Raw genomic sequence first — 26662 nt, forward strand, 5'->3', positions numbered from 1 at the left:
GTACAGGCCAGAGTTGTGGGGGGTGTGAGAGGATTCTCCAGAGACAGAGTGGGGAGAAGAACAGGCAGATAGACTGAAATCCACTGCTGAGGGGAGCAGTAGGAGACAGGAGAGGTCTGCTGCGCCATGTGGGCCCCTCCCTGGCCAGGCATCCAACTTGTGCTGCAGTGGTTGCGGACAGCTTCATAGGTTGTGCCTAAACTTCTTGCGTGACCAGGGAGGCCCCAGAGTGTATTCTCTTAATTAAAATATATTTGATGTACAATTTAGAGTTTTAATATAATCTTAGAGATTTAGATTGTTTCCTATTATCCCTACTTAAATGTTTTTCTATAGGAGGTATGTGTTGAAATCATGAAAGTCAAAAGGGTTTGGGTTACACTCCAAGGACACAATCCCGAATGCTGGAATTCCAAAGCCAAAATTCGAAAAATAAAATGATAGAGAACATCAACAATCCTTCCAGACATTTCTTGGCCTTTTGGAAAGGGCTTGCTCTGTGTGAGGGAGAAGTGAGCACCTGCTGTCCCTGCGTCTGGAGCGAGCTGGCCATCCACAGCGTTGTCAGCAGGATGTAGGCGCCGCTTGGTGATCGCGCTGCTGTGTCTCCCACCCTCTCTAGCCACCCTGGGGTGCAGGCTGGAGCCTGGGCCCATCTAACTCCCCCATGGGAAGGAGTGGGTGCAGGAGGCGAGACCGAGGACTGGGCGGAGACCGTCCTGCTCTGCTTGCGGGAGGCAGCTCTGAGACGCAGCTCTGAGACGCGTCTGCCACCCAGCATCGCCCCTTCCTGAGGGCTGGCTGAGGCGCAGCGAACACGAGCCCACATCCCATCAGCATCAGAACTGGAACCTGCCTGACCCAGCGACCTGGAATCCCAAGCCCAATCCTCGAGGGCCCACGGGCTTCCCTCCTGCTGGTCTGACCCGGTCAAGTCTAATCTGCCACACTGGGAGTCGTAAGGACACGTCAGCGGGTCCCGGGAGGGCACCCTCGTCAGCCCTCATCAGGAGGAGCCGATTCTGTCGCCCGTCAGGGCTGCGTGGCCGTCACGGAGTCTGTGCAGAGACCTGCCCTGACCACGGCCACCGTGTCCAGGGGCTTTGCCCCTGCTACTTCCGGCTGGTCCACAAGACCCCGCTGGTCCGGGCACCGGCTGCGGCCACCGCTGTGAGGAAAAGAGATTCAACTGTAGGAAGGAGATGGGAAGAGAGTGGAAGACACTGTCCTGGAGGGCCTGAGGGAAGGGATGTAGGGATGTGGACCCCTTTCTTCCTGACCAGCCCCCCAGGTGACTTTACACCCCCACTGACCCCAGGTGCAAAGTCAGGGCGGTTACTGGTCTGTGGAGAGGTGGGAAGAGGACCCGGAACTCCAGAAAGGGCTGTGGCCACCCTGGCCCCTGGTTATTTGGGCCAGGAGGGAGCAAAAGCACTGGGTTGCCCTTCAGTCTCCCACCAGCCTTCTCTGCCCACCCTGGGCCGGACACGGGACCAGAGGTTTTTGGTGACTGTGGCCTGTCAGGGTCCTTGCTGTCAGCCCCGGGATCGGTCACCACCACCCCCTGTCTGCTCACCACCTGTGGTCTCCTCTGGAGCAGCCTGCAGCCCCCCACCTGTCTGACCGGTGGGGACGTTGCGGGTAGGTGGGCCCTGGCCCTGCTGACCTGGGCAGAGGCTCTGAACTCGCTGCCCAGACTGGACACTCGGGCCATCCACCACGGCCCTCATTCCACCCCAAGTCAACAGGGGTCAGAGCCCGGTGGGTCCTGCCCGTGGCCATGGACCTGGTGGCAGCTCACGCCCCTCCTTCTGTGAGACGCAGGCCAGTTTCCCCTTTACAGGTGCGTGTTGGGGCGCGGGCTGAGGTGTGGGGAGTGCACACGGACAGAACAGCCCTGTTGCCAGCCGCTTTGGGAGGGCGAGACAGTCAGACACCAGATGGAGGGACAGACGCCGGATGTGTAACCTGTGGCTAAAGCCATAGACTGTTACAGGTGGCGGTGCCTGGAAGGTGGTTGGTGAGGACAGACATCTCTGGGAAAATGCTAAAAAGTATTGCATTTGGGGTGGGGCAACTGATAATAATATAAGGGGCGCAGATTCATTCAGTCTTCGAATTCAGGTGTTTGGATCTTCAGCATTTGGGTTGTGGATTCCGGCCCCCACCACGCCAATCTTCCAGAAAGCTCTTGCTGGCCTCTGAAGGTGGAGGCCTCCAGCAGCCAACCTCAGAGAGGAGAAGTTCAGAGGCTTTGCAGGTGCTGAGCAAATGAAACTGTTCCTGGTTTTGCTGTGGTTACAGCCTGGCAGGGAAGGCGAACACCTGGAGCTGGTGCTGGGTGCCCCGCTGAGCTATGAGTGGGGCCGTTTGGCGGTCTTTTAGCTGCTGCAGCTGCTGTCTGAGTGTCCCTTGTCTGGTGCTGCGCTGGGGGTCCCGGCAGCTCCGGGAGCATCTCCTGTTGTGTCTCCTGTTGTCTTCGTGAGGCTGAGCCTGGCCTCAAGTCTGGATCCTGCATGCTCCAGGTCAACAGAGGCGGGAAGACAGCATCTTGGGCACATGGCCTATTGTTCATGAGAGGAGCCCCGTGTCCTCAGTGGCAGGAAGACGCCATCTTAGCTGCTTTGTTTAGGACTGAGAAGCACTGGACACAGCTTCGGGTGAGGTAAAGGCCATTTTTGGCCTCAGTGACTCTTTGTTTATCCATGATTTGTTAAATAAATCCCATTGTTGTGGTTCCCTGAGCCTGAGTAGTCTTGTAATTGTGCGTGTGGGTGAAGAACTCAGACAGTGACTGGTAAACTATTGGGCAGTATCCTTAGCCAGTTCTGGTGCCCCTCGCTGCCCTGTGTCAGATGGAGGGGCAGAGGTGATCTAGGGGAGGCTCAGGCAGAGGCCCCAGCTGCGCAGTGGAGCAAGGCCAGGAGCTAGTGGCCCCTGTTGCAGGGACGCTGCTCTGGTGGAAATTCAGACCCTGTTGCTGTGTGAGGACTCTCAGGACAGAATCCCGTCAGTGGACAGGGGCCGGGCGACCCATCTGACCACTGTAGCCTGACCTCGCCTGCTCCCTGACATTCCCCCCACCTGTCAGGAAAGAACGTCCTTGCCTGGTCTCCAGCTCACCCGAGCTCTGACAAATTCCTCCTCAGAGGGCCTCAAGCTATGACCTGAAGTAGGAGACACTGTGAACGGGGGCTGGATGGTCAGCCCGGGTGTGAGTGTGAGTGTGTGTGTGTGAGTGTGGTTGAGTATTGTGAGTGGGTGAGTGTGTGATGACTGTATGGGTGTCACTGTGACTGTGTGTGGGTGAGTGTGTGTGTGATCAGGTGTGTGAGTGTGAGTACACGTGTGTGAGTGAGTACACGTGTGTGAGTGAGTGTACGTGTGTGAGTGTGCTCACTTGTGTGGCAGCTCCCCGAGGAGCAGCCTGGGCACAGGGGTCAGCCTGTCCGGGGCGCCAGGGGCTCTGCTCTCCCTTGGGGGTCTCAGGCCTGGAGCCTCCGGGGCCTGTCGGGAGCCCAGGCCGGGACTGAGGGGGAGTGTCCAGGCAGTTGCTGCCCCAGGCCCCGCGCACAGTGAGGACGGGCCCAGGACGCTCCTGACAGTGTGCGAGGAGGCGGGAAGGAACAGGGAGGGGAGGAATAGGCGCAGACTCCCCGTGGGGAACATGGGGTTCCGGGAGTGGGGGGGAGAGAGGGGTGGTATGGGGTGAAAGGTAACGTCCCTCCGGCCCCAGTTCTGCTTCTCCACTTATCCCTGCAGCCACCGAGATTATGGAGCTGAGACTCATCACGTCTGCGGCTCAGGAGACCCTCCCCGCGGTCTCGGGTCTGGCTCTGGGGAACCTCGGGTGCGCGTCAAGCTCAGGCTTTTGCCCCAGCCCGGCTCCCGCCATTTTGCCGCCTCTGAGAGACGCAGCCGCGGCCGTGGGGTTGGGGCCAGGCCCAGGCCTGGCCCCTCCTCAGCCCCTGAGCAGCACTGGTCTGCTCCTCACCTGAGCGGCTCTGCCTCCTGCTCAGCGCCTCCCGCCCCTTTTCTGTCTCCCCGTCGCTCCCTTTGCCAACCAGCCTCCTGGGGAGACCATCACTCAGGAGGGGCCCAGCTCAGGGCAGGGGGGCTGGTGCGCCTGGGCAGAGGGAGGCCGGTCCCTCTGGGTCCCCCAGGCGAGCTCGGGGCTGGGGTGAGGGGGTCGAGCTCCCTCCCCGCGGCCTGGGCTGTGGTGTGTGTTCACACGCTGAGGCAGACACGGTTGTTTTCACACTTGGGAAGCGCCCAGTAGCCGCGTCTCCTGGGGCAGAGCTGAGCTCACAGAGAAGTGACATGGACAGGTCTTGTGCCCGGGCCTGGCGGGAGCGGGGCTGAGCTCTGAGCCCCGGGGGTGTCAGGACGGGGTCAGGAAGCAGCGGCCTGTCAAGGTCACGGCCAGGTCTCCGGGGAACACAGTGCTGCTTCCTGCACGGAGGGGCCGAGGGGCCGGGGCGGGGTGTGAGGGGGCAGCAGCAGGCCTGGGGAGCTGCTCCCTGCCCAGCCTGAAGCGGGAGGGGGGACAGGGCTCCCCAACCCCCACCCGCCCGCGGGTCACACAGGAACAGTCAGCCCCTGGCGGCTCCCACTTCCCTCAGGACACACGTGGGTCCTGGACAGCTCACCCGCCTCCCGCTCCAGCCTCGTCTACACAGCCTGACCTCCCCCTCCTGGGGCTCCCCGCACCTCCCGGGAGCACCGAGAGCTCCCTGCGGCCCCAGCCCCGTCCTCACCTTCACTCCCCCCCTCCCCAGGCTCTTCCTGGGGCCCCGGTGCAACCCCCCTCCCTGGGGTGTCCTCTGTCCCCTCAGCCAGCAAGGCCTGCGCAGTGTCGCCCCGCAGAGAAGGAGAGGAGTGACGGGGGGTCGGGGGGAGATGGAGAAACCTTATTTTTTAAAACTATTTTTGAAACTGAATGATGACATAATTAATTCATTAAAATTTATTTTCTTTCTCATAAAAAGCAGGGGCGGGCGCAGCTCCGGGGGGGCCGGCAGCACCAGTCGGGGCCTCGGCGTGGGGCTCACGGGACCCGCGTCCTCTGGGGCGGGAGGCCCAGCGCCCCGAGAGCTCAGGGGGGCCCGACGCCCCCCGCCAGGCCCCGCGCCCGCCCCGCCGCCCCGGCCCGAGGGCTCCGTCTCCCGGGGTCCCTCCCCCCCGCGCGGGCGGCGGAGCGGCAGCCGCGGACCCTGCCCGGGCCCGGGGGCGGCCGTGGCAGAGGAGACCCCCCCCCCCCCCCCCCCCCCGCGCCCTCTCTGCGGGCCGGACCCCGAGGCCAGTGGGCCGTTCCGGGCCCACCCGGTGTCGGTGTTGGCGCCGCGGGGCCGCCCGTGACCCCACCTTGACCCGGGTCCCACCTGAGGCTCCACCTGCGCCCCTCCCGCCCCGGCCCCCGACAGCCCGCGGCTCCGGAGGACACGGCCCGGGCCTCGGGGTCCGGCCCCGCAGCCACCGAGATTAGGGAGCTGAGACTCATCGCGTCTGCTGCTCAGGAGACCCTCCCCGCGGTCCTGGGTTGGGCTCTGGGGCCCTCGGGTGCGCATCAGGCTCAGGCTTCGGCCCAGCCCAGCACCCGCCATTTTGCCGCCTCTGAGAGACGGAGCCGCGGCCGTGGGGTCCGGAGAGGAGGCGCAGGCCTGGCCCCACCTCAGTCCCTGAGCAACACTGGCCTGACTCTCCCTCTCTTTGCGTCTTTGTGCTGATACGGAAGCAGGAGTCACGCCGACCTCCATGCTGCTGACGGCGCCCCGTGAGCGGAGCTAAAACACGGGGCTCACCTGGATGACCAAACAGGGGCTGCGCCTCCTTCTCCGGGCGACCTGCCTGCTCTCCCCGCCAGGTCATGCTCTCTGCCTCCAAGTCATCCTCCTGTGCCGTGTCCCCCACCCGTCTGCCTGTCTGTCCCCAAAGCCCCGCATATTTCCAAACCCCTCCTTCGGGGGAAGCCCCCAAGTGACGTCCTCACCCCAGGCCGAGGGCACAGACCCCTACCCCGCCTGTCCACCGGGCCCTGTACTTCAAGGCGCCCAGCTCCCTGCAGCCCCAGCTCTCGTCATGAAGAGATGAGAAGTTGACTTTTCCTTTGAATAAAGGCAATCAGGGAACACAGGCGCCCCCTCCCCATCACCGTGTGAGTGTGAGATGAACTGTGGGAACAACTGCTGGGCTGGCTGACCCTCCGTGTGAGGACCAGCGTGATTGACCCTGAGACCATGGATGCGGGGGTTTCACAGAAGGGTTCCTGGGCTGGGCCGTCTCTGGGGATTGCCTGTGCTGCGCCTCATGGCCACCGACTCAATGCTCAAGCAATCATAAAATTGCTCTCTTCTTTGTGAATGGAGAGACTTTCTGGGTTGTTTTAAATTGTTTCCCCCGACTGTTCTTCAGATGTGGAGGGAGACACGCACAGACTCTTCGGGAGAGGCCCCTGTCTGAAGCTACACTGTGCTCTCCGGCTCACTGTGCAACTCAATCGTTTTATGCTCATTGCTCTCATGTTCGGGGATCCTTCAACAGGCAAGTAGCGGGGCGATGGGTCCCCACTTGAACACACCGCCCTTAAGCTCCAGCCCCTGAGCACGGGCTGGTCTGACCAGTGGGAGCGCAGAGCCGCCCTGCAGTGCATGGAGAGCTGGTCAGAGGCGCCTCCTGGGAGCGGCTCTCCCCTGCCCCTGAGGACTACAGCACCTTTCCCTCCCTGGTAGAAGAACCTTCTGGTGGCTGCAGCTTGAGAAGGCAGGGCCCGGAGAGTCGGCCAGAGCAGGGACTCCCAGGATGGGGGCCGAGGGGGCTGACGGGGACCCCACAGCAATGTTCTGGGTGGAGGGGAGGCCTTTCTGCACCTGGAGCCCCGTCATTGCCTTCTTCATTTTTTCCCTCCAAATTTGGCTTATTTGAACAAGTTGTGAAAAGGAAATGGGGGGCCTGGCTAGGGCAGGTTTAGCAGGAAGCTCTGGTTAAGGGGAGCTGAGTCTCCTAGGACCGGGTCCTGTTTGTGACAATTTGTGACCCCGGGAGCAGATTCCCTTCTGCTGGGGGGCTGGGGATCCGCTCCTCAATCTCCCCATTTTTCTTTTCCCTGCAGCTGTGCTCTGCGCCTTTCAGCCACACGCAGGCTCCTCCTTAACTGCATCCGCCAGGCTTCCTGCTGCGCCCTCACTGAGCACCACTGGCTCCCGGGTCTGTCCCACCCTTCGCATACAGGAGTCTTCCAGAGGGCCATGCTGTCCCGTGCACAGCCTCGGAGCAGCTAGCCCGCAGCACTGCGCCTGGTAAGGGGAGCCGGGGAGGGTGCCTGCGACTAGGGGGACCCAGAGTGCACAACTTAATTCTTGCCTCTGATTTCTGGTGGGGTCTCACACAGGTTACCCCACCTCTGGGCGATGGTGAGAGCATCTGGGCAAGAGCAGATCTAGGTGGGTGGAAAACCAGTTTGGGAAGCAGCACCCCCCAGTCCCACTCAGCCACGGCCACTGCGCCGGCCTTGGCCAGCACATGGCCTGCTTCTTAGCCCAGGGGGTCTCGGGGCCACGCAGGATTCCATAAAGCTGGACCAATATTTTCAACCCGGTTGTCAGATAGGAAATGGGAACCCCCAGCACTCCCTGCTGCGGGAACCAGGCCAGGACACACACCTCATCTTACCCTCCTCACTTCTCATTTCCCTCCCTGCAACCTGTCCCGGCATATCCGTGGAGCAGTGACCCTGGGGAGGGGAGCAGGTCCTTGAGCCCCCATAGGGCATATGTGGCATCAGTATCTTCCACCCCATGAGCTACATGTTCCCTCGTCCCCTCTGCCCCCTTCTCCCCAAATACACACTCATGGTGACAAGATGAGGGACTCAGCCTGAGGCCCACCCGAGTTCAGGGGAGTGGATGGAAGAAATCCATCCCTTTATCGGCCGAGCCTGTGGGGGAAAGTGTCACAGACTCACACTCACGGAACTAGAGCCGTGACCTGGGTCCCGGAAAACACAGGGATGGGCCAGAGGAGTGGAGGAGACTCTTAGGGCGCTTGGCCACTGTCCCCCCAGGGGAATGCGTTCTTCACTTCATGCTTTCTCAAGGGGAGAGGAGACCCTCCGTGGATTTGTTTAAAAACAGTTTCTGCTTTCTCATAAACAGTGAGAAGAGGGGAGAGAGACGCTCCAGTCCAGGGTGTTACACAGCCGCCCCCCACCCCCCCCAGTGATTTACAGATGCTTGAAAATACAATAGGATCAGAAAATGGCCCAAGGAGATAGTTCCCCGAGGATAACGATGCTCAGGTGTCTGAATGTGAGGTGTTCTCAGACCTTCTCAACTTTTCATCTCTGTTTTTATTCCAGAAGGGAATGGAAGGCCTTCAGAAGAGCAGCTACGGGACTATGGCTGAAGGTGAGGAAGCCCCAAAGCACTGGAGACCTCCGGCCCTGGGGGTGTGGGGGGCTCACTACTTCCCCACATGCCCCTGCCCCTCCCTTAAACACGGCAGCAGAAGCCAGTGGTTTTAACCTGAAGGCGAGAGAGGCAGCTGCCCTTTGTCCCCCTCCTGCCTCCACCATCACACGCCCTGCGAGGCCTGTGGGAAACGTGGAGATGAAACTTCTGGCCACAGGGTGGAGGGTTTGGAACTGAATTGTGAGAATGATTTCTGCTGCTGCTTCTGCTCTCACTGAAGAGAGGAAACCTCCCCCTCGGAGGTTTAGTTATCATTTTTGCTACAAAGCATCCGGGCTCCTGAAGGACAGGAAAACCACTGCAGCAGGAGGAATAAACCAGGGCCCTGAGGAGCCTGAAATGAACTAAATTCATCGGGGCTCCCCAAACGCAGGAATCCTTGGGTTCTCATCCTCTTCAGCCCTTCAACATGCTAGTTCTTGGTTCCACGTCACCCTCTCCAGCTCCACTTGTTTTACAATTTCCCGATTCCTGTCATCCCAGTAGATGATCCTCCCAGCATGTGTCCTGGAACATCTTCTCCACCCCTCTGAGGTCACTGCCAGGGTCAACTCAGACCCTTCAGGCTTCTCCATTTCAAACACCCAACTCCCCACCCAAAGGGCACACACCCCCAACTGACCCTGGGTGGAGGTCATGAGGCCCCGACCTTGAGACTCCCTTTCTCCCAGGCTGAGCTGTGGGTGCTTCCACCCGAGCACACCAGGGGGTTTTCTCACTCCTGACTTCTAATCCACATTATTCAGCCTGAAGCTGGTAAGAACCATCCATGGAAGCCCTTTTCCTGCAGGCCCGTGGGCTGGTCTGGAGGACGGGCATGGGGCCCCTCCTTGGAGCAGCAAGATTTATTCTGGGCTGTGGGTACAACCCGGGCTTGCCCTGGGGGTCCCCTTCTGCCCACGAGCCTCCTACGTTGCCTACAAACCTTGACACGTGTTCCAATAGGACTGTCCATCTGGGAAAGAGGCCCAGGGCGTCCATGAGGAGCTGTGACCAGAATCCTCAGAATTACTCAGTAGGGCACAAAAAGCTCCCTCTTTCTTTCACACACAGACTGTGCAGAAGATGACAGGTCCACAGCTTCGTCCTCACTGAGGCTCGTGCTGGTGGGCAGGACGGGCTGCGGGAAAAGCGCCACCGGGAACAGCATCCTCCGCCGGCAGGTGTTCGAGTCCCGGCTGGGGGCCCAGGCCGTGACCAGGAGGTGCCAGAGGGAGGCGGGCACCTGGAACGGGAGGAGCCTCCTGGTGGTCGACACGCCCCCCATCTTTGAGGCAGAGGCTCAGACAAGGGAGATAGCCCAGGACATCGGGGACTGCTACCTGTTGTCCGCCCCGGGGCCCCACGCGCTGCTGCTGGTGACCCAGCTGGGCCGCTTCACGGAGCAGGACACGCAGGCCGCGAGGAAGGTGAAGGAGGTGTTCGGGGCAGAAGCCATGAGACACGTGATCGTCCTGTTCACCCACAAGGAGGACCTTGGCGACGGGTCCCTGCACGATTACGTGGCCGATACAGACAACCAGAGCCTGCGGGCGCTGGTCCGGGAGTGCGGGGGGCGCTACTGTGGCTTCAACAACCGGGCTGCGGGGGAGGAGCAGAGGGCGCAGCTGGGGGAGCTGATGGCCCTGGTGGAGCAGCTGGAGAGGGAGCTGCAGGGCGCCTACCTCAGGAACGACCTCTTCTCGGAGGCGGAGCTGCTGTCGGGTACGGGCGAGGCCTGGGAGCAGGAGTCCAGTGCCTTCCTGGCCAGCGTGCAGGCGCAGGTGAAAAAGCAGAAGCAAGAGCTGACAGAGACCCAGAGCTCGGGGGTGATGAGGGGGTTCCTCAGAGTCCGGAGCTGGGTGTTGTCTCACCCCAGAACTTTTGCCTTCATTGGCGTCTACGTGTTGATTTTTGTTGCCCTTTTAATTTACCTTGGGGCTGGTGGCCACTGAGCACGCGTGGCCTGGCTCTGCACACGCCTTCCCTTCAGAGCAGCTGAGTCTGCCCCTTGGAGCTTCCCTTCCCTTTGTGACTGCACTTTCTGCCCCTCCTCCGGCAGGATCACAGCCCTTTTCAGTAAATAAAATCTAGAGGAAAAGCTGGCGTCTCTGGTTGTTGTTAAAAATTCTGAGGGTGACCCCAATGACCTGGCCACAGCCCTGGAGCGCGGGGTCTGCAAGAAGGCGGGGCCCTGAGATGCTGTGTGCACCTGTGCCCCGCGCCCCACTCTCTGTCCTGCTGCGGAGGGAGGGGAGGCCTCAGGGACCTTTATTTATGGGCAACGGGCTGGTTCCCCAGGCTGGCGGTGATGGAATGCACCTGTCCCCGCGCCCAGGAGACAGCGAAGGGACTGGAGGGAGAATCAGGCCATGGGGAGGCCAGAGGGGCTGAGGGGCTGTGGCCACGGAGGGAGGGGAGTGGGGGCAGCCACAGGCCAGAAGGGCTGAGCCGGTGAAATGCCAGGATCGAGCAGAGCTCATGGAACTCCCCAAGGCCATGAATCCTTGTTTGTCTTGGGTGACGTCAGCGTTAAACACCCGAGGACCTTCTGAGGTCACTGACCCAGCCCACAAGCGCAGGCAGGGCGGCTCCCATCTTCTGGGAGTAAATGGCCCTGGTTGAGCTTCGTTGTAGGTGACACCGTTTATCCCGGTCTAGGCCCAGCCGTGTGTCACGTGAGGGCCCCAGAGCAAGGGTGGGGCACCCCATTTGAGGGATGAGATCCGGGCCTCGGCCAGGCACCCAGTGGAGATAGGAAATCAGAGGCTCCCCCACCCTCCCCCTCTGGGTACCCGCTCCACACCCACCCTCTCTGCCCCCTGCACCCTGTGAGGGAGGCCCACAGACACCCCAGACAGCCTGCGAGGGTGGGGCGGGGTGGGCACAGGGCTGGTTCAGTGACCCCTGTCCATTGCCCTCCGTGGGCAGTAAAGCTGCTGTGTTACTCTCCAGGGCTGCAAGTAAGTGATTCACAGCCTGCGCAAGGGGCTCAGGTGTAACTTCCTCAAACCCTTGAAGAGTTCTCAGGCCAAGGGCCACCTCCTCCATGCAGCCTTCCCAGACTGCCCAACCTAATTTGTCTATCCCTCCTGGCTCCACTTGGTCCTGCTCCACGGACACTAAGACATGACCATGAGTGTCCAGCTCTCTGCTGGGCGCCAGGAACATAAGGTAGATAACACAAGTTTCCTGCTTGGAAGAAGTCACTGTGTGGTTGGGGATGAAGGCATAGAAAAATGGGGTAAACGTGATTTTGCTTGGAAGTGGGGTGTCAGCCAACAAGAGGTTATACTGGGCCCTTCAGAGGCTCCCTGGACAGGGTGGTGCTGGCCTCTCCCGGGAGTCACTTCAGGCTGAGGCAGGCCACAGCCCAGGAAGGGAGTGGGATCAGCCCATGGAGAGAGGGCGCAGGGAGGGATGGCACTGGCAGGGCCTGTGCTACCAGGGCAAGGACTATGTCACAGGGCAAGGGTTGGTGTACTGGGAAGATTACACGTGGTGGTTGGAAATACAAGACAAGCCTGGGGATGGGGGAGTATTGGGGAGAAAGAATTCCCTCTGGGGGATCAGAACCAGGGCTGTGTGGATGGGAGCGGAGCAGGGAGGGGAGGATGGGTCTGAGGCACAGAGGAGGTGGAGCGACAGCAGTCGGGGAGGCAGCCAGTGTCATCCTGGGCATCTGGTGACTGTGCTCCCGTCACTCCCAGGGCCTGCGGAGGGAGAGCAGAAAGGTGAAGACTTCAGATCTGGATGTGTGGCCGTGAAGGCCTCTGGGGCATGTCCAGTCTGGGAGACAATCGCGGGGGGTCCCATCCTTCCTCCAGGAAAGGCCCTTGATGCGTGATCCAGGCCTGAGGAAGTGTCAGGGGCAGGGCTAGAGGAGGGCGGCTCCCGCCAGGGTGCCGATGGTCATTCCCAGGCTCCCACGGGGAACAGAGCACCCACACTTTGCCCACAAGCAGCGCTGCCTGTGACCCAGAGGGCCCCCACCTTTGTGGACATCCGAGGAGGGTGAGGTTGGAGCGTGACCTGGAAATAAGCGGCCGTGGAGAAGGGTTGGGCAGCCCTTTACTCAGGGGGAATGTTCAAGGAAGAAATTCCTGGGGAGTGCGCTCCTGAGCTGTGTGTCCTGGCTCCGGCCACGCCCTCCTCGCGCCGCCTCCTCCCCCCTCACCCATCCTCCCAAACAGTCCTGTCTGGGCATCTGTCACTTCATTCAGAGTCTGTGAGCAGTTACCTGGCCAGGCCCCGGGTCCCACCTAAATCTAAGAACGAGAAATCTGGTCACTTGTCCCCAGGCCATGTCCTCCACCCTGACGCGTGTTCTCATATTTCAGAGGAAGCGTGAGAGGCTTAAGGATTTTTAAAAAAGAAATATGGAGTCAAATGCTTTCAAATGTAGGTAGGAAAAAGACCAAAACTCAAACAGCTTAATCAATAAGGGAATTTATTCTGAAATAATGGGAAATTCAGAGGTAAGTTGGGCTTCAGGAGCAGTGACTCGGGGGTTCAGGTCTGTGTCATCTCTGTTCTACTCTCAAGCACTGACTTCACCCCACCCTAGTGTAACAGGGTGGTCCCCAGGAAAGGGGGAGATTCCCTGCCCCACCCAAGGGAGGGTGGAGCTGAGCAGGAAGAGGAGAAGCTGCAGAAGAGACTGAGGAAGGAAGCAGGATGGAGCCAGGAGACCTGGAGGAGGCGCATGGAGCCTAGAGACACGTGAAGAAACTGCGCTTGTCTTTTGGTCGTGGACGGGGTGACACAGATGTGGGTGAGACCCGTGGGGAGGTGACCATGGCAGTTTTTATCTTGATGTTGATTTTGCTCTTTTCCTTCCGGGCTTGTCTGGTTATTTCTGACCCTTTGCTGTGGGTCCCCACTGGAAGATGCTTTAGACTTGTGGCAGGCTTTGGGGCTTTGCTCTGGGCCAATCCCATTTGGATGGAGTTTTACCCACGAGGGGACGGGTAACTTTGGGTGCTTCATTTAGAAACTAGACTCTTTGCCTTACCTGTATTGTTTCCTAGTTTTATTAAAGTTCCTTCCCATTAAAGTCTCCTATGTTTTGTGTTGATGCGGCGGATGGCAGAACCCATTTAGAATAGGCAGGTTTGCGGGGTTTGGGCTGCCCCTCTCCCTGTCCTATAACAGATTTCTTCCAGTGGGGACCCACAGAAAAGGATCAGAAACTACCAGACAAGCACGGAAGGAAAAGAGCAAAATCAACATCAAGATAAAAGCTGCCATGGTCACCTCCCCACGGGTCTCACCCACATCTGTGTCACCCAGTCCACGACCAAAAGACAAGCTCAGTTTCTTCACGTGTCTCTGGGCTCCATGCCCCTCCTCCAGGTCTCCTGGCTCCATCCAGCTTCCTTCCTCAGTCTCTTCTGCAGCTTCTCCTCTCCCTGCTCAGCTCCACCCTCCCTTGGGTGGGGCAGGGAACCTCCCCCTTTCCTGGGGACCACCCTGTTACAATAGTGGCAAGATGCCGGCTGGCGCTCCAGACATCACCCTCAGATCCAAGAAGGATCTGAGACAGAGATTGTCTTTCTGAGGGACTCGTTGGCCTAAAACGAGGCATCACGCCCATCCATGAGCTCGTCGGGGCAAAGAGACTAAGGTTGGCGCCTGCAGGCCACCAGGCGGCCCGGGGCTGGGCTGTTGTCCTCTGCTGGAGCACAGGGCTCGGTGCCAGCCAGGCAGAGTCCAGGCCCCCCAGGAGTGTCCGAGGCAGAAGGGAGGGACCTGCAGGGACAGCAGCCTGTTCTCTGTGGACAGGACATTCATTCCAGAGTCGGTGACTCGGAGGACCGTGAACCCACAGGGTGTTGTTTAGAACATGCTCTGATGTGCAGATGCCAGCTTGAGTGAAAGAGGGTGGAAGATGGCGAGAGAAACAGGAACAGGTCAGCAGAGCAAACAAGACAAACACCCCCTTTTTCTCAGAGTGTCTGGTCCTTGGAGGGCCCAGAGCCCTTGAGGAAGGAGGCGCCCTGCAGCTCCCTCTCCAGCTGCGCCACCAGGGCCATCAGCTCCCCCAGCTGTGCCCCCTGCTCCTCCCCCACGGCCCTGTTGTTGAAACCTCAGTAGCGCCTCCCGCACTCCCGGACCAGCCCCTGCAGGCTCTGGTTGTCCGTCTGGGCCCCGTAATCGTGCAGGGACCCGTCGTCCACGTCCTCCTTGTGGGTGAACAGGACAATTGCGTGTCTCATGGCTTCTGCCCCGAAGACCTCCTTCACCTTCCTCGCGGCCTGCGTGTCCTGCTCCGTGAAGCGGCCCAGCTGGGTCACCAGCAGCAGCGCGTGGGAACCGGGGGCTGAGAGCCAGCAGCATTTTCTGATGTCCTTAGCCTTGGTTTGAGCCTTTGCCTCAAAGATGGGGGGCGTGTCGACCACCCGGATGCTCCTCCCGGTCCAGGTCCTTGTCCCCTGCTGGTAGGTGCTGGTCACAGGCTGGGCCCCCAGCCAGGACTCGAACACCTGCCGGTGGAGGATGCTATTCCCGGTGGCGCTTTTCCTGCAGCTTGTCTTGCCCACTAGCAAGATCTTTAGCGGGGCCTGCCCTGGCCCTGAGCGCTCTCCTCGTGTGGGGGCATGAAAGCAGGTTTGCCTCCCTCTGGGTTCCTCAGCTGAAACCCGTCCCCAGCATGAGGGCCTCTGGGAGGAGGTTTGGTTTCCATGGGGTCGTGAGGGTGGAGCCCCCGTGATTAGGGGATAGTGTCCCTGTAAGTAGAGGAGTCCAGGGGCCTCTCTCCACCAGGTGAGGACACAGCCCAGGAATGGGGTCCTCCCCAGACGCAAATCCGCCAGCACCTTGACCTTGGACCTCCCGGCCTCCAGACTGAGAGAGATTTGCTGCTTCCCACCCAGGCTGCGGCATCAAGGAGGCCTCATGCCTTCCTGCCATCATGGGGCTGCACCGAGAACTCCAACTGCCCCTCAACATAAACTAGAAGGCAAGTCAGGCAGGGCTGGGAGGACACATCACCCCAGCTGGGCAGAGCCCCCGGGCTCTTTCCTCCACAACTGCCGCCGTCCTTCCTAGAACCTTCTCTCTATTCCGTTCCCACCCAAAGTGATGCTCAGGGCCTCCCACAACCAGGAGTTGATTGGCCCCTACTTTCCACTCCTGTCCTTCCTGCCTGATCTCTGCCTTACAAAATGACCCTAAACCTCCAGAGAGAAAAATTAACTTTCTCTTTGACGGCTGCTTTGTCAGACATGGCAGCGCCTGGGCCGGACAAGCAGGTGACCCGCCTGAGCACGGAGAGGGACCGACCCTGAGCTGAGCTCCAAGCCTGGCTGGAGCCAGGAGTGACGAAGGCAGACGAGGGGCTACCGGGGCGCCGGCCCCCACGGGAACTCAGGCACCAGAACTAAGAAAAGCTTCCTCCTGAGTCCCCATGGGGGAGCCGTCCTGGGCCAGCCAAAGAGCTTCAGCCACGCCCACCTCCAAGGGCCCCTTGCCCACTCTTCAGACAAGAACATTTAGCTCCTTTGTCCTCACCTCTGGTCCCCAAACCCGCATAACCTCATTTCCTTTATTCATCAGGGAGGCTGACTTGAAGGCATCTCCCCCTCCTCGCCAGTCCATCCACAGCAAGCTGATGTCTCCCGGGCCTGCTGCCCTGACCTGACCGGGCACCCAGGCAGGGACCCTGCTGGGTGACGGGACCACCTCGCTGGCGTGGACGAAAGTAATGAGGGCAGCCAGCCCAGCGGTGCCCAGGAGGGTTCGGGCAGGCGAGAAACTCGCTTTATTAAGGGAGACGAGGCCCCTAGGGCCCCCCTGGAGCCACGCCCTCCTGCTGTGGCTCCATCCTGGCTCAGGGGAGGGTTAAACCAGTCTTTAAACAATAAGCTGTGTTTCTCTATGAGAGTAAAATAAACACTTTACCTGAGCAGGTCACCTTGAGTCCCGCTCCTGAGTCTCTCTCGTCTCTGAAACGGGAACGTGTGTGCGGCGCTGAGAGGAGGCGACGAGGCGGGAGGATATCAGCAGAGCGGAGCAGGCCTGGTCGTGAAGTCAGGTGGAAAGCGAAAGGCAGTTCGCAGCCCACTGGGCCAGGGCGGCCTGTGACTCTGGGGAGGGGGAGGGAGGGAGGTGCCACCGGCCCCTGCCCAGGAGCCTCCAGGCGCCCAGGCCCAGGTAGCAACACTGGGCACACGTGAGAGCATTTTGCATAAACACGAGAAAGAGGCTCGTCACTATCACCAGAGGGCGCCACCTCGGCTACTTTTGCTCAAAAATTAACCTTCTGGAAGGTGTTCTATCAGTCATCTTTCAATGTGCAGTTATTTAGGCCTTTAAAGTCTGTAACTCTGGACCACAGTCATTCGGGAATAAATGGGCCTGGAAAGCCCAAGTGTCGGCGCCGACAGTGTCACTGGCAGGCCCGGAGGGAGAGACGGAGACGGGGTCACAGAGGGTGCAACGAGCCTTTACCTGGCAGGGCCTCCACTCTCGTGGGGCGACCCACCCTCCCTCCCAGGCTGCTTCCTGCCCTGGCTGCCGGTCTCCCCAGAGAGCACCAGGGCAGTGACAGATGGACACACGGCCCAGGCCGAGCTGCCAAGGAGGGCGGGTTTCGGGGTCAGGAACAGAGCCGTGGGCGTGCTTCCTCCCCAGCAGCTTCAGGGGAGCCCGGGGGACCTGGGAGAAGCCGGGGAAGAAGGATGTCTTGTGTTCGTTTTGTTTTTAATAACAGCTCCGGTTCCTCCTCCCCCCACGTCTGCAATGCTTTTGTGCAAACCAGATCTCCAGCAGAATCAGCCCAGAGACACCCAGGAAACCTGGGCCCAGCTGCGCCCCCCGCCACGCCCTCAGCCGCCGCTACCACCCCGGGGGCCAGCGTGCCCCACACGGCTCCCTCTCCCCGAGACAGGGTCTTTTGTTTGTTGTTCTTTTTACTAAGGAACTGCTGGTTGGTAACTCTGAGAATGATTTAGGGGCAGGTTTGCACCTCTGCAGGTGTCTGTCACCCCTCCCAACCCACCCCACAGCCCCCACAGATTCTACCGGGTCCACTGCCCCCCTGGCCCAGGGAGCCTCAATTCTACGGTCAGATTTCTAGAATTTTTTTGCTTTCGTTTTCTCTGTCGTTTTGTTCTTTATATTCCACAGAGAAAAACAACCCGGGGTGCCCTTCTCCTTCCCACTTCTCCTGGCTGCTGTGAGGGCTGAGCTCGGGGCTGGGTGGCTCTGTCCTCCCTGCTATTTCTCATCCATGCCCTCGGGTCCCCCACGCACCCTCTGAGGCGGCCAAAGGGCAGGACTTCCCTGCATGGAGGTGAACCCTCATTTCCCTGGAGACAGTAGCGCCCACCATGGGGTGACTGGGCCAGAGTGAGGCCTTTAAGGGGGGCTGTGCTCCTCCATAGCCTCCAGGCCCTGGGGGTGGGGGCCCTGGGGGTGGGGGCCCTGGTGGGGGAGGATGGGGCGAGCTCTGAAGCCCCTCTCCAGACCCAGCCCCAAGATGAGCGGTAAGTCTGCTCGCTCCTCTGGCGTGTGAGCTCACGGTTGTTCCCGGAAAACAACTCGAAGCGGAGGTGAGACCAGGTAACCCTCGGTCCTCTGCTGAGTGTGGCGCGAAGCCAGTTCTCTGCAGGAGCCGCACAGGCCTCCTGTCCTGGAGCAGGCCGGGCTCACAGGACCCCCTCCCAGCCAGCGCCGGGGCTTCAGCTTCTCAGGTAACACCCGCTGTCATCCTGAACCAGTGGGCAGAGGGCGTGCTTTGGCATGTGCAGCACGTTGTTCCTCTTCACCCTCTATCATTCCTCTGGTGTCTCATTTTTGTCAGAAAAAAAGATCTAAAGGTCAACTGCTCCAAACCTCAATGACTGTGTTGGGGACACGCGTCAGCTCCAAGCTGGTTTGCCGTGACTATGTCTACGCCTGAAGTCGCCCCACCCAGGCGCGGCTCACGTCTTGCACCCACTCGGGGAAGGGCACGTTCAGAGGCGCCTGCAGCCACCTGCCTGCGCCAGCGGCCAGCGTCCCACCCGTGGGCCTGCCCCGGCCACGCGTCACCATGGAGACCAGGCCCAGCTCCTGACCAGCTGCTGTCTGCCGGCCAGAGAAGCCGATCACTGCCACAAGAACCTTGGTTCTGTCTCCAGGACTTCCTGAGGGGCCGAGCCTGAGTCGGGGTGTCTCTCCTTGGGTCGCCCCAGGGCTTCCCTTCAAATTACTGGTTCTTCCACTTGGTGGCTTTTTCTGTAAATCCTAGGTAATTTTGTTGCCGATTCAAGAAAGGCCTTTGAAGGAAAGAAAGGAAACCTGAGCTCCTCCGCCCACACCCGCGCTGCCCTCTGTGGTCACCTCCAGGTCCCTTACGATGCCTCGCCTTGGAGACCCCTCATCCCGGCTGACTGTTCGCCCGCAGGTGCTCCTCGTGCTGGCGAAAGAAGCATCAGCAGTAAAGGGGGTGCTGTTCTCTGCCCTGTCGCTGCAGGGAAAACAGCAAATACCCCTGGAAGAAGCCCGTGTGACGTCGTGCTCAACAATCGCCGATTTGTCACACAAAAATAACCTCCATGTGTGAGGCCCTGCAGGTGGGTGATGCCCTTATTTACCAAAGCACCCCATGTTGGGAAGGAACTGAAACCCGGTGACCCCCAAGGCCCAGGGCTTGTCAGGGTGCTTGGGCAGACCCCACGGAGATCAGTAACAGTTCCTCCTCCCCCACAGACGCGGGTGATAAAATGAAACAAAACAGCCAGAGTCTGGGAAGATCCTCTCATTTAAAATCACACGACACGCAGAAAATCCCCCGCGGCTGTGTCACGAGCAGGCGAGCGGCGCCCCTGCTGTCTGCCGTCAGGTGGTCGTGAATGTCACCAAATGTCTCCTTTAAGGTGCCCGGCCTTAGACAGCTCCTTCCTGTCCTGTTACCCGAACATGTGTTACTCGTGCCCACACGGCAGTACCCGGCTCTCGCGATGCTTCACAGCAGCTTTGTTCATCCCCAAACTGGGAGGCGAGTGGAGAAGTGAGCGGTGCTCCCTGAGCGGTGGGTGCTGTGCAGCCCCAAGGAGAAATGAGCTGCCGCCTCAGAAAGATGGAGAAATCGCCAATGTCATGACGAAGGGAAAGACACTGGCCTGGAAATCCTGCCTCCTGCATAAGGGCAGGGTAAAGGAGTGTCAGGCTTCCTGCCCTCCCGCCATCAGGATGGATGATGGATCCTGCGGTCCTGAATGCCTGCCTGATGGTGGCACCCGGAGTGGGGTGTGGGCATGTGCTGGTGGGCACACCTGGGCTGGGTACACCTGGGCTGAGAGACTGGGCTTATAAGGGCGGCATCAGGGGGACGCCAGGAGCAGAGCAGAACCACGAGAAGAGAGAGAAGCAGAGGCCATGAGAGAACGCCAGGGAGCCCTGGAAGAGTGGAGACTTGCTGGGGGCTGGGAGGCCTGCCCGTCTCCTGACACCACCCCCGCCCCCCGCACCCCTGCCTGCCATGTACCTGGTAAATCCCAATAAAAGCCCACAAAAGCCACCAAGAGCTCCAGGACTCTCTCCTTTACCCCGCCTGCATGGGATCATAGAAAACCTGCGCTGTCCCTTCCTGCCCCTACAACAAGCCGCTGTGGGCACTCTGGAAAGGCAGGGGGAGGAGACACTCAGCGATTAGTGGCTGCAGGTGGGGGAAGGGGATGCACAGGTGGAGCACAGGGGGCATCTGGGCAGGGGAGACTAATGGTGTCACTCCACATCCGATCCCCATCCGACGGGAACCCCCTGAAAACTATGGGCTTTAGTTAATAATACTGTGTCAGCTTATCAACTGCAACAATTATACCTCATTGATACGAGGTGTTCATGACAGGGGAACCGTGAGCAACTTGACTTTTCTACAAGCCTAAAACCCCTCCCCCAAATTAAAGTCTATTTAATTTTTTAAAGGCCGGACGAGAGGAGGCGAAGATCAGGAAGGGGCTGAGGAAAGGGGGGATTGAGAGAGAAGGTGGGATGGGGATGGGGTGGGGTCCAGGAGGGGGTATCAAAGGTGAGAAAGGGTAAGAGGAAGGGGGTGGGGGAGCAGAGGGAGCAGAGGGAGAAAGGACAAGTCATTTGCATGTCGCAACCCCCTGCCTGTGGGGACTTACACATGGGAGAGGCAGCCAGGAACACTCAGCTGTGATTTGCTATAAGTAATATGAATAATATGAAGATAAGGATGTTTCAATAATTGTTAAGTTTTGTACTGACTCAAGGAGCTGCTCCCCCTCCCCACCACCCTTCCAGGTGACTGACAGCCCGGAGTGGAGACTTCATCCTCCCTGGCGCACACACAGTGTCTGCTTCACTGGGTTGCTTTGTTGTCGTTGTTTTGTTTTCGGCCTGCGGCGCCACCGTGAGCCACTGTCCAGTGATCGACAGTAGAGAGGATGCAAAGATGTCCTCGAATATAGGTATATACAAAATATGTGGGCCTCCCTGATGGCGCAAGGGGGTGGGCACCACACTATGAGGCAATCCACAGCCTCTACAGCACGAGTTCGATCCCTGGTCAGCCAGGGAGCACCCCACAGGGCGCAACAGACCTCTCCTGTCTCCCCGCTGCTCCCCTCTGCAGTGTGTTTCAGTCAGTCTACCTGTTCTACTCCCCACTCTGTCTCTGGTGAATCCTCTCAACCCCCACACCTCTGTCCTGTACCCCAGTTCTTGTATTAAAAAAAAGCTAATATGTAGACATACAAAATAGTAGAGACATAAGCTATGCTATTTTGAAGTCTTAAATGATGTGTGAATTGGTATAAAGAGGTATAAATAATAAGTTAACTGATTCTTTGTCGCAAGGGGTCAAGATGCAACCTATGAAGCTCTCCACAGCCACTGCAGCACGGAGTTCCATTCCCAGCTACCCACATGGCGCAGCAGACCTCTCCTGTCTCCCCACTGCTCCCCTCAGCAGTGTACTTCGGTCAATCTGCCTGTTCTGTTCCCCACTCTGTCTCTCATGATTCCTCTCACCCCCCACCTCGGCCTATACCCCAGTTCTTCTATGCATAAACAAATAAATCTTTAAAAAAACCCCACAATTTTAAAACCTCTAAAAGATTTACCAAGAAAAACTAGAAAACACAAAGTCCATCAAAATTAAGAATTTTTGTACATCAAAAATCACGATCAATAGAGCGGAAAGGCAGCTCACAAGGGGGGGCGGGGTCTGCTGGTCACGTCTCTTACGGGGCTGATGTCCAGACCACGTCCATCCCACAGCTGAAAAGATGACCTGGTGTAAAATGGGCGCGGGGTCACGGGGGTCACAGGGGTCCGGGGTGCGCACAGCACAGTATCTGCTTCACTGGGTTGCTTTGTTGTCGGTGTTTTATTTTAGGCCTGCGGTGCCACCGTGAGCCACGGTCCAGTGACAGACGGTAGAGATGATGCAAAGATGACCGAGAATGTAGGTGTATACAAAATATGCTAATGTGTAGTCATACAAAATAGTGAAGACTTAAAGCTATTTTGAAGTCTTAAATGATGTGTGAATTGGTACAAAGAGGCATCAATAATAAGTCAGTCAACGATTCTTTGAAACATCAACACAAGTTGAGGCCTCCCTGGTGGCACAAGGGGTAACGATGAAGCTGCCCACAGCCACTGCTACACAAGTTTGGTCCCCGGCCAGGGAGCTACCCACATGGCGCAGCAGACCTCTCCTGACTCACCTGCTGCTCCCCTCAGCAGTGCACTTTGGTCAGTCTGCCTGTTTTGTTCCCCACTTTGTCTCTGGGGAATCCTCTCACTCTCCCCCATATGTCTGGCCTGTACCCCACTCTTGTATCCATAAATAAATAAATCTTTTTTCAAAAAAGTTTGAAAACAAAAAAAAAAACCTAGTGGTTCAAAGGAAGAATCATTTATTTTAATGAATCCCATGTGGACGGGTCTGGGGGAGGGAGGGCTCATTGCTGCTCTCTCAGCCTCATGGGCCCTTGGGCAGCTGGAGCGTCCCCTGTCCCTGTTCCTCACTTATGCTGCAGATGGAAGGTCAGCCTGGATGGGTCAGTGAGTGGACCTCCTGTCCATGGGGGGCTCTCGGTGGTCCCGTGGGCTTGCTCACCACATGGTGGCCAGTCCAAGGGCGAGCACCCAAGGGAGCAGGGGGCAGGTTCGGGCTCCACCTGAGAAGTCCCTGGGGCTGCGTCAGCCACCTGCTGTTCACCCACGTCAGGCAGGGAACACAGACCCCACCACTCAACAGCGGGAGCAAGGTCAGGGTGCAGGGACAAGGAAGACAGGAGACACTGCCATGGACTCACGTGGGGACGCACGTACCCCATTAACGTCACCGCAGGCTGGGAAGGAAGCTGAGGCTGACATTACTCCCAAAACATCTGCCATATTCCTGACAGTGTATCCTTGACCCAATTCACAGTGTCGTCAAGCACACCGCCCTTAGCTTCATTCCTTGCATTTTTGCTCTGCTCTTCCCATTGCCTCTGCAGCGCTTCGATTTTCCTTTCCCTGTCTTCCCTTGGCTTATCAGCATCTTCCTTTTCTACCTGTTTAATTTTTTTTATCTCTGTGCTCTGTGTCCTTTTGCTTCAACTTCTCCTTTTCTTTGAGCTTTTTCTCCATCTCCTCGTAGATGTTGTCAGAGAAGCAGGCCCCTCCGTTGCTCTGCACCATCTTCTCTATCAGCCCCACCAGCTCCTGCACCTGAGCCTCCTTCTCGGCCTCCCCCTCCCTGTTGTTGAAGGCGCAGCAGCGGCCCCCACACTCCTCGACCATGCTTCTTAGCGGCTTGGGTCCCTGTGCTATAAACTCACTCAGGCTATCGTCCCCCAAATCATCCTCGCGCGTGAACAGGAAGATCATGTGCTTCATGGCGGATTCCCAGAAGATGCTCTTGATCAACTTGATAGTTTTCTGCTCCTCCTCTGTGCAGTGGGTGAGCTGCATCACCATGACGACGGCGTGGGGCCCCGGGGCCGAGGCCAGGATGCACTGGCTGATCTCCAAGCAGGTGGTGTCCAGGCTCTCCTTGGTGTCAAAGAGCCCTGGGGTGTCGACCACATGAAGCCTCCTCCCCTGCCAGACCCGGGATTCTGCCTGGCACGTGCTGGTAACAGCGTGGGCTGCAAGTTTAGATTCAAATGCTCTTCTCCCCAGGAGGGTGATCACTGTGGCACTTTTCCCACTGCCGGTTTTCCCCACGAGCACAATCCTCAGCGCGTTGTCCTCACTGTGAGCCATGGTCACCGGGTGGGTCCTGGAGGGAAATGTCAGGAAAGAGAATCAGCAGCGTTGGAAGCCATGGCGCGTCCTGACTAGTGGGGTTTACTCTAGGAACCGAGTGGGGAGGTGGGGCTGGGGAAGCTCAATGGGAGAAACATGGTTCATAGAACCTGCGAGGAGCCATTCTCTCCCAGTCACCCCGCAGGAGAGCAGCGGGACATGCTTCTGATCTTTCTCCATCTATCCAGCACCAGAGGCGGTGGACACGCTCTCACTCCCAGACCACGTTGGCGAGGGTGGAGGGGGTACGGTCAGCACGGGGAGAAGCAGTCAGGACAGGCCGGGAGGGGAGAAGACACGGGGTGGCAGTGACTCACCTGGGGGGGCTTCGCAGGGTGCTGCCGACGGGGGGACCGGGCAGGAGGCAGCACCCCCAGCCGAACTGGCCTGAGGGTAGGCGCCCCTGGAGGGGTGGGGTCGGGGGGAAGGCTGGGCTGGCCGGGAGGGCAGCCCCCTCCCCTCATGCTCCCTGGGACCTGCCGGAGGGTCCAGATGTCACCCCCAGAAGCGACGCCCCGCGACACCACAGGAGACAGGCCCGCACCCCCCAAGCCTGAGCTGGGGAGACTTCCCCAAACTTTCCCCAAAACACGACGCAAACCGGGCCCGAGGGGGACACCTGGACTTGGGGTGTGCGGCTCTGACCATGAGGCCCTGGGCCGCACCCCGCCTTCCTGACAGCGGGCAACAGCTGGGGAGAGGGGGACCCCGCGGTGCTTCTGGGGTCCCCGAGACCCCGGGGGATGAGAGACAAGTGCCACCCCGCAGTCAGGACGTGAGGGCATGTTGGAGAGGGGGCGCCAGGGCGAGACCCCAGGCCGCGGGGTCCCCCAAACATGTCCCCCGTGACTGTGGGCCCAGAGGAAGGGTCTCCGGGCAAACCCCGCGTTCCCCCGCAGACAGTGTCCGGCAGGTGCGGGCTCCGCTCCGGCCCCGGGGGCCTCACGGGCAGGTCCTGGCATTTCAGGGTGACAGAGGCCTCGTGCCCTGAAACCACGGCTCATTTGGAGGGGGCGCCCAGGGCGCGTGGCAGAGGGTAAGCAAGAGAACGAGAGGGTAAGGGGGGGTGGAAGGAAGAGGGCATTTTGTGTTTTGATTTTAGCACCATGTAAATACTGTACATCACAACAAGGTCATATTGAAAATTCCTTCTTAAAAATGAAAGGAAACAAGGGAACAGACCCGTGTGCCTGAGAACATCACAGGAAGAACTACACACAGGAGACACTCCAAGTGATTCAAAACACATTAATTGCATGAAAACCTCCAGCAAATGCATCCCAAGGTGGAAAAGAACCAAACCACTTTTAAGCTCTTCTTATAATTCACCACGAGTAACGTCGGTGTGATCCTGAAGTTGTGTGGATCTGTCTCTGCACACACTGAACACACACACACACTCTATTCGAAAGATCTAGACTAGGACACACCCTTTATTGCTTAGAGTCCAGCTTCTGGGACCATCTTCCAGGAAGAGGAACTTGGGGTTCTCCCAGGAATGCCTGACTGACAGCCCGAGACAGGAAAGGCACAAAGTGATGAAGCATGAGATGAGAATGAAATCTAAACATTGACCTGTGGAGGTCACTCCAGTAAATCTCTTGGTTTCCTGACACATCTCCCCTCACGCCAGCCCCCGCCGGCGCTCTCCTCCATGTCCCCCCAACACTCACACTCACACTCTTGAGGCGCATCACCACACCCACGGCCCTCTTGGCCTCACCTTCTCTGCAGACGATGAGTCTCGAGTTCTCTGGGAGAGCCCTGAGCTGCTGCCTCTGCTGCGAGTGAGGACAAGTGTGTTCCTCCTTCTGGAGCCCTGAGCCCTGGGCCACAAGCATAGGAAGCTCAGGTGAGCGGAGCCAGCGATGTGCATTTGCATTTACAGAGAAAAGGGAAATGTTTCCCTGTTGCTGGACTGGCCCTGCAGGTGGCTCAGCTCACACCTTTCCCTCCTTGCACCTGTCCCGTTGCTGGTTTTCAGCCAGGGGCCTTAGGTCACAGCCAGCCCAGGGGGCCCATGGCCTCCACCCATGTGCCCAGTACAGGGTGTGCTGGCCTCTGCCCTGAGACCACAGACCATTCCAGGATGAGCCCTGGGCTCCCCGCAGATGGAGTTTCCATGGCTGCCAGCTCAAGGTCCACCCAGTCCCCAAACTTAAGTTATTCCCTGGGTGACTCTGGGTTGTATTTACCACAACCAAACTAAGTACATGTCTGTGATCTCATGGAGTTACCATGTTCTTTTCTCTCCTTGTTTGTGGGGAGAACACTCCTATTTTATGGCTATTTACTAGTGCCTGTTGTTCTGGGCAGCACCACTGCCAATGTCGCAGGCACTCCTTTTGGTGAACACACGCACCTGCTTCTGCTGGGCTCCCCTTGGGGTACAGTAGCTGCACCCTGACTATTGAGGTAGGAGGTTCCCTAGCCACTACCAGGATTGTCCAGGGTGGTTTGACCCGCTTACATTTTCCCTCAATACCCTGTGAGAGTTCTGCTTGCTCCACATCCTGACAATCTTGTTCAAGTTTTCTTCAGGTCGATTTTTTTTTTTTTACATAATTTTAAAGGTTATTCTTCAGTATTTTATTTTTGGTTATTTTAAAAATGACAATTTGTATCTATTGGGCTACTGTTTCATGTTAGTCAATTTTTAGAGTTTTTATTTCATCTTGCATCCTCCACTTGGAATTGGTCTCATTGTTTACAGGAGTTTATCAGTGTATTCCCTTGATTTCCCCAGATATATGATCATAGCATCCACAAATAATGATAATTTTGCAACATCTTTTCATTTTTCATAGATGCAATTTACTTCTTGGTGCTGATCACGATCCTGAAAGACACAATCACAAACCCCAGATCCAGGAGGTCAAATCCTGAAATCTAAAATCTCGGAGCTCATGGTCCTGCGTGATCAAAATGTTGAAATCCTGAAGGCCTCCATCTCCGTGGCA

At 58.5% G+C, this 26662-nt stretch overlaps 2 protein-coding genes and 1 pseudogene across 2 annotated transcripts; 1 reads left to right on the forward strand and 2 right to left on the reverse strand.

Moving 5' to 3' along the window:
* Window positions 1–7111: 7111 nt before the first annotated feature.
* LOC119248727 (GTPase IMAP family member 5-like) lies at window positions 7112–10544 on the forward strand. Its single transcript, XM_037515606.2, has 3 exons — window positions 7112–7295; window positions 8354–8402; window positions 9519–10544. The coding sequence occupies exons 2-3, from the start codon at window positions 8360–8362 to the stop codon at window positions 10397–10399; spliced, it is 924 nt and encodes a 307-aa protein (XP_037371503.1). The 5' UTR covers window positions 7112–7295; window positions 8354–8359; the 3' UTR covers window positions 10400–10544.
* A 3848-nt stretch (window positions 10545–14392) lies between these two features.
* Window positions 14393–22744, reverse strand: LOC119251544 (GTPase IMAP family member 3-like; annotated as a pseudogene).
* A 39-nt stretch (window positions 22745–22783) lies between these two features.
* Window positions 22784–23660, reverse strand: LOC119251555 (GTPase IMAP family member 7-like). Its single transcript, XM_037518799.1, is given in 2 exon segments — window positions 22784–22981; window positions 22983–23660. Coding segments are annotated over 2 exon segments (876 nt in total).
* Window positions 23661–26662: the final 3002 nt, after the last annotated feature.

The sequence above is a fragment of the Talpa occidentalis genome, unplaced genomic scaffold, assembly GCF_014898055.3.
Source record: "Talpa occidentalis isolate TD23 unplaced genomic scaffold, MPIMG_talOcc4v2.1, whole genome shotgun sequence".
Classification (NCBI taxonomy): Eukaryota; Metazoa; Chordata; class Mammalia; order Eulipotyphla; family Talpidae; genus Talpa; species Talpa occidentalis.